The sequence below is a fragment of the Salvia splendens genome, chromosome 1 (genome assembly GCF_004379255.2).
Source record: "Salvia splendens isolate huo1 chromosome 1, SspV2, whole genome shotgun sequence".
NCBI classification, from domain to species: domain Eukaryota; kingdom Viridiplantae; phylum Streptophyta; class Magnoliopsida; order Lamiales; family Lamiaceae; genus Salvia; species Salvia splendens.
Window position 1 is genome coordinate 46,217,557 of NC_056032.1, and position 9,874 is coordinate 46,227,430.

The 9,874-nt window shown below is 33.8% G+C and overlaps 1 protein-coding gene across 3 annotated transcripts; it reads left to right on the forward strand.

Annotated features, from left to right (window-relative positions):
* Positions 1–3,491: 3,491 nt before the first annotated feature.
* Positions 3,492–8,255, forward strand: LOC121756190 (autophagy-related protein 13a-like). 3 transcript variants are annotated; one of them, XM_042151684.1, is made up of 5 exons: positions 3,492–3,631; positions 4,099–5,653; positions 5,753–5,928; positions 7,128–7,476; positions 7,894–8,255. In XM_042151684.1, exons 2-4 carry the CDS (start codon positions 4,331–4,333, stop codon positions 7,444–7,446), a joined length of 1,818 nt encoding a protein of 605 aa, XP_042007618.1. In that variant the 5' UTR covers positions 3,492–3,631; positions 4,099–4,330; the 3' UTR covers positions 7,447–7,476; positions 7,894–8,255. The 3 variants fall into 3 exon arrangements, with proteins under 3 accessions (XP_042007618.1, XP_042007627.1, XP_042007610.1); XM_042151693.1 differs by having other exon boundaries at positions 7,908–8,255; XM_042151676.1 differs by lacking the exon at positions 7,894–8,255 and having other exon boundaries at positions 7,128–7,668.
* Positions 8,256–9,874: the final 1,619 nt, after the last annotated feature.

Genomic DNA, 9,874 nt, shown 5'->3' on the forward strand with positions numbered 1-9,874 from the left:
CCTATAAGAAAGGGCCATTAAGATTAATTAGGAAAATTTTATTTTTAAAATAAATCAAAAGCGGTTCGAGTCAAATTTGACCCACACTCATTGTAGCGTCCTCAGGAACTTTTTTTTGTGAAATGTATGTCTCATTTGTGGAAGCATCCAACTTTTTCTGAATTTCGCTAATTCATCAAAACTCAAAAGTAAACCATATACCGAATTATCATCACTCAAACAAAAAGAAATATAAACATTTCAAATATTAACAATTCAAAGTTCAAATCATCATCAAACTACTTTAATAGTAAATCACAACACCACACCACACCACACCACACCGTAACCAAATACTACTGTATATGAATAAAATCACAAAAGAATAAAAAATAAATAAAAACCAGCATCATTTTTACTTGCTCCAAAGCTGTTGTTGTGCATGGGAAATTTGCTTCATCAACGCCTCGACATGAGCACTATATTCCCTCGCATTCTCCACCGCCTCGGCCTCCGTCACCCCCAGCTGATGGCACAGCCGCTCCTCCCCCTCCTCCGCCACCCGCAGCCGCTCCCGTATGCTCTGCAGCTCTCTTCCCATCTTCTCCTCCCTCTCCAGGCTGCTCTTCAGCTCTTTCTCCATCTTTTCGATTCTCTTCCGCAGCGTTTCTTGCTCTCTTGGATTCATTATGTAATAAAGAGGAAAACGATGAAGATAATATGTGTATTTATAGATAAATTAGGTAGACTTTTCTATATGATTTAAGTCTTTTTGTTTGACTTTGATTATATGTTAAATGATGCCGTGTTCTGCATTTTCAAGTCACATTATATAGCACTCCTACGTATTTATGTGTATAGACTATAGACTATAGGATTTTATAGATCTAATATTCTCTTGTATTAGCATGTGTAATATTAATTTTTATTATAAATGTAAAATTAATAGTATCATACGATCGTGATTTCAATACAGTATAATATTAAATTATAGTAATACTTACTACACATTTATAAATTAAATGCTATGCTAACTATAGACTCTAGGATTTTAGAAATATGCTAATAGTTCCTAATATTAGCATGTGTAATTTAATTTTTTTTATCATTTAATAGTATTAAAATGATGATAATAATTATCAAATTTAGGGAATAGGATCGTGATTTCAATATAGTTATTAAAATATTAATAACATGAGCATGTTAACACAATTTCATATTTACATTATACATACATTATATTACATTATATTGACATATTATGATAGACATAAAGATATTTTTAAATGATTATTAAAATATATGAAAATTTAATTCAATTTTATCAGATTATATCATCCAGATATATGTAATTGGGATATCGTCCAAATCAAAAATTACTTTTAACCTAATACTCCCTCCGTCCACGAATAGGAGTCCCGTTTACCTTTTTACACTTGTTTTATAAAAATGATAACAAATAGTTACAGAGGAGAAATGATAGAGTAAGAGAGAGAATAATGTAGACGAGACTCTTATCTATGTTATTATCTCTCTTACTTTACCATTTATACACTTTAACTATTTATTATCATTTTTATAAAACAAGTGCAAAAAAGTAAGCGGGACTCCTATTCGTGGACGGAGGGAGTATATGTTATGAGAAAAAATAATTTATATCGATATAGTTATTTGAATTCAAAGTGTTGATATTAAATCACGAAGTTTCAACTTTTTTATCATATCATGTACTCACAAGATGACATTGCCTGAGCATCACCAAAAGATATTGTTTTAAGCACGATTTAATACAACTGAGAAAAATATAAGTTTCATAATTTAAAATTATAATTTAAATTTTACATATCTAATTAGAATTTAATTAAATTTACAATAAGAAACAAGTAATGGTGGAGTGGATGAGTCTGTGACTGAAAATTAATTTAAAACCGGATTTCCTCTAAATTGATTGATTTATGTAATTTTGACATCTACCTCACACACGTGTGGTTTAATAAAAAACAATATTTCGAATCATAAGTAACTTGTAAACAAAATAAAAACATGTTGAGTCCTATTAATTAATATGAACGTGACTTTTTAAGTTGGAATAAAATAAGCGTGTTGGTTGAAATTTTGGCGAACGTGCATTGAAATTTTGCCGAAGCAATGAAAATAAGCGTGTTGTTTGAAATTCTAGAAACAAAATATAAAGTTTTGTGAGACTCATAAGTACACTTGCTCATTCTTTCTTTCTCTCAATTATGTATATAGAAAAGAAACTCGAAGCTGGTGAAAAGTTATTCATACTCCAAAATAAAATAAAATAAAATAAAAGAATATTTTAGGCCCAAAGTTTGTTTTAATAAACCACAAGGAAATCCAGTTAGATGAGGGTCAGCATTAATAATATTTAAAACACTTAAATGGACCCAAAAATTACAGGCCTAACACAATTTCCCTCTATAAATTTGGGTTCACAAAGATATAGTACTACTACACTAGAACTATTGTTATCTCCTAACAAAAATGATACACTTTTTTTTTCAACAAATATAATTTATTTTTAAAATTAAAACATTAGCATATATAATTTATACTTTATTACTTATGATATAATATAAATCTGCATAAAATATTGTGCAGTCTAAAAAAATCCTTTTTCTTTGGATAAAAAGAGTATAATATAGGAGAAAATATCTCAAAGCTTTAAAATTTTGAAATTTGAGACTTATGACACTACTTGAAATAATATTAAAATGTTGCATAGTAGTACTACTATTTTGGCAAATTAAGACTTAAAAACATAATATTCTTAAAATGAACACACTATACATAAACATTATAGTATATAACTAGCTGAATTCTCTGTACCACAATGATTGAATTAGCCTAATTCTCTGTATCTAATTTTGAGATTTTGAATATTGATTCCTTTTATATTCCTTTAATTAGTATTGGGCCCACTTTTGATAAATCATGCTCTATGGATAAGACTCAGTTAGGAAATGTTATTAAAAAACAAGCGAAATCCGTTATACCTGGATTAACATAGTAATTAATGCTACTAATTACGAATATGGAGATATTATAATTCTACATATTTGAATATTTTATTTAAAAAGAATCTATACACTTATTTTTATCTTAAATATTAATGACTAGGTGTACAAGATTTTTAGTTGTAATCTATACAAGAATCTATACACTCGATTGAGCTGTAATCTAAAAAACCATACAAGATTTTTTTCAATTAGATTTTTCAATTTTTGGGTGGAATTTTTTTCCCAAAATAAAATAATACTACTCTCCCATATACTTTCGATGACGTTATAATTTATAGTTCATATGGAGTAGTATTCTGATAAATATAATGTGACGTGACATTGCAATTATTGGATAAACCAGAAGCAATTAGTATATAATGTCAACTGAAATCAATCAATGCAATATAAAATTGATAAAAATAGATTAATTGCTGTTTAGGGAGAGAATTGCTTAATTAACCTAACTTTTAATGATAAGATTTGAATATATAAAATCAACACTCCTCTCTCTCTCTCTCTCTCTCTCTCTCTCTCGCTTGCTAGCATTATACGCAATCTTTCTCTCTCTAAATTGCCCAATTTTGATCTCTAACACTCCATTGTTTCAAGGAATCATGCTCTCTCAAGTAAGTAATGTTTAATTTGAACAAATCATTTGAGCTATTCACCGTTTCATTTGTAGAATCTTCAAATACTCTAATTTTGTTTAGATTTTCGAGTAAATTTTGCAACATTATTTCCGTTCAATCAGTTGACGAACTCGAGATTTATAATTGTTGATGCTGGACAGTAACGCGCTGTTATTAGCTAAGATTATTGATCTATTCCTGATTTTTCTCTATGATTTAGATTTCTGCTCCAATTTACTCTATACCAAAAAATTGAATCTGTAATCTAAAAACATTTTCGAGTAGTTGGTGAATTTCTTGAACTAATTGATGGATTTTCTGCTGCATGAATTGGAAACTTCATCATGCAACATTTTCAGCTGCAAATTCAGTTTTTAGCTTAATTTTTGTTTTCCGATTCCAATTTTTTTTAATGCCTGTTTGGTTATATGCTTAATCTATCTACTTATGTGCTATATTTTCAGGTATGCATACAGTATACAGATGCATGCATATGAGAGAGATTGTTTCTGGATCAATAGGGGGGGGGGGGGGCTGTTTTACCCAGAAATAATTGTTAGATGTTTTAGTTAATTGATCAGTATTGTAAAAAAAATTGGATTTTTTTATTGTATATTTGTGTTGGCAGTAGGAATCTAGGGTTAGACTTTGTTTTTTTAGGGGGGATATTGGGTCAGATTTGGTTCAAATAAAGAAATGGATTTGCACAGCTATCCTCATGGTGAACATGGAAGGTTTGAGCAAATATTCAATCAGTTTCTTCTAAAGAGCTTGCACATTATTTTGGATTCAAGGGTTCCAATGAACCGGCCGCCTAGCCGGGGAGGCGAAATAAGAAAGAGCGACAGATGGTTTAATTTAGTGTTGGGGGATCGCCCTGCAGCTATGGATAGCTTAAGTTTTTGGAATAGAAGTTTGATGGAACCTATGGTGATTGATATTATACTCGTGCAAGAGTCACGTTACTCTTTGTCAGAGCATGATTCTCGCTCCACTCTGGCCACGGAGATGCCTGCTGAGACAGTTATAGAGAGGTGGGTGGTTCAGTATGAGCATCAGAGGTCAATGGCTCCTCAAATCGGTGATGCCTTTTATAAGAAGACATACAAGAAATCAATAATCCTATTGCGCTCGGTTTATTCAATGCTGAGACTCCTTCCTGCATATAAGGCCTTTCGTAAACAACAGTCATTTAAACAGAATTGTGGCTTTGAGATCAATTACAAGGTCTGCTCCTTCGGTTCTCCATTGTTGAGATCAGAGGAAGAATCAATGAAGAACTATTCTTTTATTCCTATTGACGCCCAACAAGGTTGCCTATCTGTATCTGTGATGTACCGTAAAGATCTATCTGACTTTAATCTGGATTCTTGTGTATCGCACCCTATTGAGATCATTTCAGATTACGTAGGTAGCCCTCTTACTGATCCTATGAGAGCATTTCCTTGTACCTCGTCCGAGAAGGGTCATTCTATATCCTTCCAGACAAGAGGGAGGCAATCAGCTCCTCCATCACCATTTCAACCGCCTCACAGCTGGTCCAGTGGTCTCCAAAGGGAGCTTTCATCACAACAGAGCCAACCATATAGTGCATCTCCACCATTATATCGCTCACCGTACGAGTATTCATCTTCTCCTACTGAGGCATACATCCAAAGAAATCAAAACCAAAGGTTCCCGGCTAATCAGAAAGCACCCTGTGATGAAATACTCTCCCCTCCATTCTCATCATCTCCTTCTCCATCTCCCCCTACAAAGAACGTAATTCCTTTTCATAATCGGCGTCATCCAGAAACTGCTCCAATGAGTATTCCTCATCCGATGATAGCTAGAAGTCCTAGATACCTTTCTCCCAATTTGTCCGACCCGAATAGGAATTCTCTTCCACCCCTATCCCCGAGAAACACCAAGCACGACTCGTCATCTCATGAATCACCATCTGGAATAAGGTCAATAAGGAGACTAGATTCAACCAGAACTGGAGAAATGAGCAACACTCCAACTAATGCTGGTCCTAAGGTAGGTTTTGACGAGTGTGACTAATGATTACTAATTCTTGTTGTTTATTGTTCTTTTCCTTAATGTTTGAGCTAATTTACACATGTCTGAATTATATAGTTGTCTCGAGACTCAAAAGAGGACTCTGGACGGTTTTCAAGTTTGCTGTCTTCAAGTAGTTCTCCACGTGTTGGGTTATCGAGGACCTCCAGTCGATTGTCTTTCCAGGATGACTTTGGTGATTGTGACTGTCCATTTATTGTTGATGACGTAGATCCTCCTGATAACCAAACAAGGTAATTTCCACTTTCCATCTTGAACATGTCATCAAATGATTGAAATCAGAACTTTCATTCGAAGCATGTAGTGCAAAAGAATGTGGCATGACTGGCGTCTGCATAGGGCTCCACATTTAACTCCACTGGATACTTAATTTTAAAGTTGTTATCCATCTATAATATTTTCCATCACTGTTATTTTCAAGCTTGATTTAGTCTTTTCTTAAGATTAATTTGCGTAATATACATGAATCATCCATGCCAAACAATCAAGCTCGCCAGGGTATAATTGTAGGGTTACTGTCTTTTCTTGATAATTCCAAATTGTTTTAGGATTTCCTTCTATTTGTGTTAATTCATCAAATTAAGTTTATAAAGGCCTTGGCTATTGCCACTTTTGTTGGATCGTCTGTCCTATTTTCTATTGATTTCTGGCGCATTGTATCTTTGCTGTTCTCATGTGTGAAAACATATAAGTCAAGGCAAAGCTGAAACTTTCAAAACTTTTGAGATATTACTGTTCCCTCAAAGTGCATAATAAAAACAAGTGATGGTGTCAGCTGCATGGTTGCCAATTTGCCATGGAATGTTTTTATCTGATTCACCAACACTTTTTGTGTAATATTCTGTTTTGTGCTATCCTTGTCTGCTCGTGCACATTATGTGAAAATGTGTGTATTACACTGGATTTCTCTCCCACTTTGATTATCTTTGCGACTTTTCCAGCCTCTGCAAAGATTTCTTTTCTCTCTCCTAATTATTGCAGTGATTTTCTTATGTGTTACATGGTCTGGCTTCGTTCTATTTCCATAAAAGAGATTATTCAGTTCTGCTAGACTATGTGTTTTAGTCAGAAAATAAATATGCTAGTTTATTAGTTTTATGCCAAGTTAACTGCAGAGGAACATACATTCTTTGACACTTATGGCTTTTACAGTTCCAACCCTTTGCTAGTGGCCATTTCGTCATTGTTTTTTTATTTTTTGACCAATCGATACACAACTTTGATGGAAGAAAAATTAACTTAATCCATGTCCCACTTGATGTGTGCATATCAACTCAATTTCTACAAAATTCACAGATGAAAATTGATTGCATCTTTCATTTTGTTTTTGCTATTAATTCTTTTTTATAACAAGCTAATGTGTCCACATGCTTCTCTATTTGATGTTAGCTGTGAATTTGCTGATATCATTCAAATCTCTTTATTCATACAGTTCAAATCTCGTCGCAAGAAACTGTTCAGAAGTTTCTTCACTAGCACCCTCAACAATGAAGAAATCGCAGGATGCTGCTGTTGGTGCCCTTGTTCACATGCTGAAGACAGCTCCGCCTCTCCGCCAAGAATCCTGCTACTACAACACTCAGTCATCTAAGACTGAATTCGAGGGAGAAGTTGGAGCTGCTTCCGAGTTTTTTAAGCCTCGAAAAGCATCAGATGCCTTTGAAGAACTCAAGGTATACAGACAAATGAAAGATTTGCTACTTTCCAAGAGCGCAGCTCATCTGGTCAGCAAGGAAAAAACCGAGTTCTAACCACCGTTGTGTTGTATCATTATTTTCTAGGTAAGGTAGCTTCTACAATTGATTAATTTCCTTCTTTAGACAAATTGATTTGAACTAATTATCCAGATTCCAGAACCAGTGAGTTATGTACATAGGAACTTACATCGAAACAACTTACATTTCTTGAGTTCTTAACCGAAAACCCATGAAAGGTCATTTCCTTTATACTTGATTCAGTATTTTAAAGCTGCATCTTTATTTTTCATGAACTCGGGTATCGTTGCAGCTCGGGTTGGGATTGGGTTCTAACTTAGCTCTGGCCACGACAAATGTTGTCGTAGGTTTTGTGATGGCTCTGGGGGGTTTGTTCTTGTTATCATTGGTTTCTTTCTTGTGTTTTGAAGCTTAGTCTTGGCCCGACGACTCAATTGCCACACTCTCGAGTTTTGAAGTTGTTCTTTTTGTTCTGTTTTGAAGTGTGCGCGTTGCAGGTGTTCAATCTCGTACCTCGAGGTTTGAATCCTGGCATGAGTCGGAGCCAGGATAGATTTCTTGCGAGGTGTATGTGAGTGATATTCCAAGATTTGGATGTGGCATGGCACTTGGATTATTGGATTGGAGTTTTTCAATAGATCATGGAAATATAGTAGTGCAATAATTTTCAACTTTATAAATGTTCAAAATTGCAAGAGTATTCATAGAATCACATATGTAAATGCAGCCAATTTGGCAAGTTGTGTGACATAATTTATTAACAATATTGAAAAACAATGAAAATATGATTAATGCAATTGAAATGGACCATGTATGATACGCCAGAGACATGTGGTCACTTCAAACTTTTGCAATAAACTTGTACTACTATTCTTTAAATTGGTTTTAGAACAGTACCAGAATTCAAAAAGTTCAATTCTCCTCAAATAGAATGCTGAAGTAAATTTTTTTTAATAAAATGCAATAATGAAAGAAAATGGGGTGGGTTTTTTGAGGTAAAATAGGTGTGATATTTTTAGTTTTTCTAAGTAGAAAATCTACAATAATTAAACTCACATACAATTACAAATTAAAATATATAGCTAGGAAAATCTCGTACCGTAATTGGGCATGAATCCGTTACTGCTACTCGAAATATTTTCCTATTTTTTAAATAAATTTTTCTTGTTAATTTAAGTGAGATTTTTTAGGGGCTTTAATAAGTCTTTTGATGGTTGACTTTTTTTTCTTTGATTTGAATATTAACATATTGTTTTTAAAATTTACGAGTAATAATAATCTAGAGAAAAATACAAATAAAATATTACTACTAATATAAGTTCGGAAAAAACGGCGGGAGAGGAATATATAGAGCGATCGGCCTCCCACCTATAAATTCTCCAGCGCCTACGTATCATTTTCGGCAGATTCAAAGCTCCAAAACAAACAAACAGATTAGTTTCGATCTCGAAATTCTCCAATGGTGAGTTTTTGGCTTGATCTCTTTGTAATTGCTGCTTCGCGAGAGTATATTCTTAGTTTTTCTTGTTGGCGGCTACAATTTTCTCTACTCATTATCATATTTGCGATATAGTGCGTGTGTATTTCTGCAGATTTTCAAGCGTGAGAAGTAAAATTCGGAGAACATTTTGATTTCACTCCATCTGCATCACGTCGTAAGCAATTTGCAATTTATCACTTGTTCATTTATGTCACGATTTATTTTGCCTTTTCACGCTTGTTTTGGTTAGATTTGCTGGTTTGTGGTTTTCGTTCGGTGAATAAGAAAGGCCTCAGCTGCTTTATGTTGATCGTAGGAATATCATGCATTTGTCGCTGCTGTTAATCTGTTTGACAATCTAGTTTCCGAGTTGCATCCTTCTCTACAGCTTATTGACAGTGTGTAATTGTTGTATTGACAGCGATAGGAGATCATGAAACTAGACACATAGAATCAGCAGAATGGGCTGCAGAAAGGTTAGCATATATAGAGGATGAACAGTATTTGAAATGAGCCTCGACCTATTGTAGACTTGCAGTTGCGATATTTGGACAAGGGGAATGGTGTAACTCATAATACGTGGGAAAATGTACCAAAATATGGTAGCGTTTCTTCTGTATTAGGCATGAACTTCTAATTAGGAGATTCACTGGTGAAGATTGATTTTCAAGTACAGCTCATGTTTTATTCTGTTTTCTATTGAAGATGGGTACAAGAAGTCAGGGAAAACTGTTTTCAATTAATATCATTTCCTTACTTCCTCAAGTGCTGACCATTGTGAGTGCTAAAACCAATTTTGAGATTTTTGCATGATTTAGATTCCAGGTATGGAAAGTGCGGTGAGTACAAAAAACGCGGAGAGTTTAACGCAAAGTATCATGCATTAAAACTAATCTCCTATATTCATAAGCCTTTCTGGATTATTTTCAACAGATGATCAGCAACAGCAAGTAATACACTTATTTCTAGCAGAAACCTGAAGAT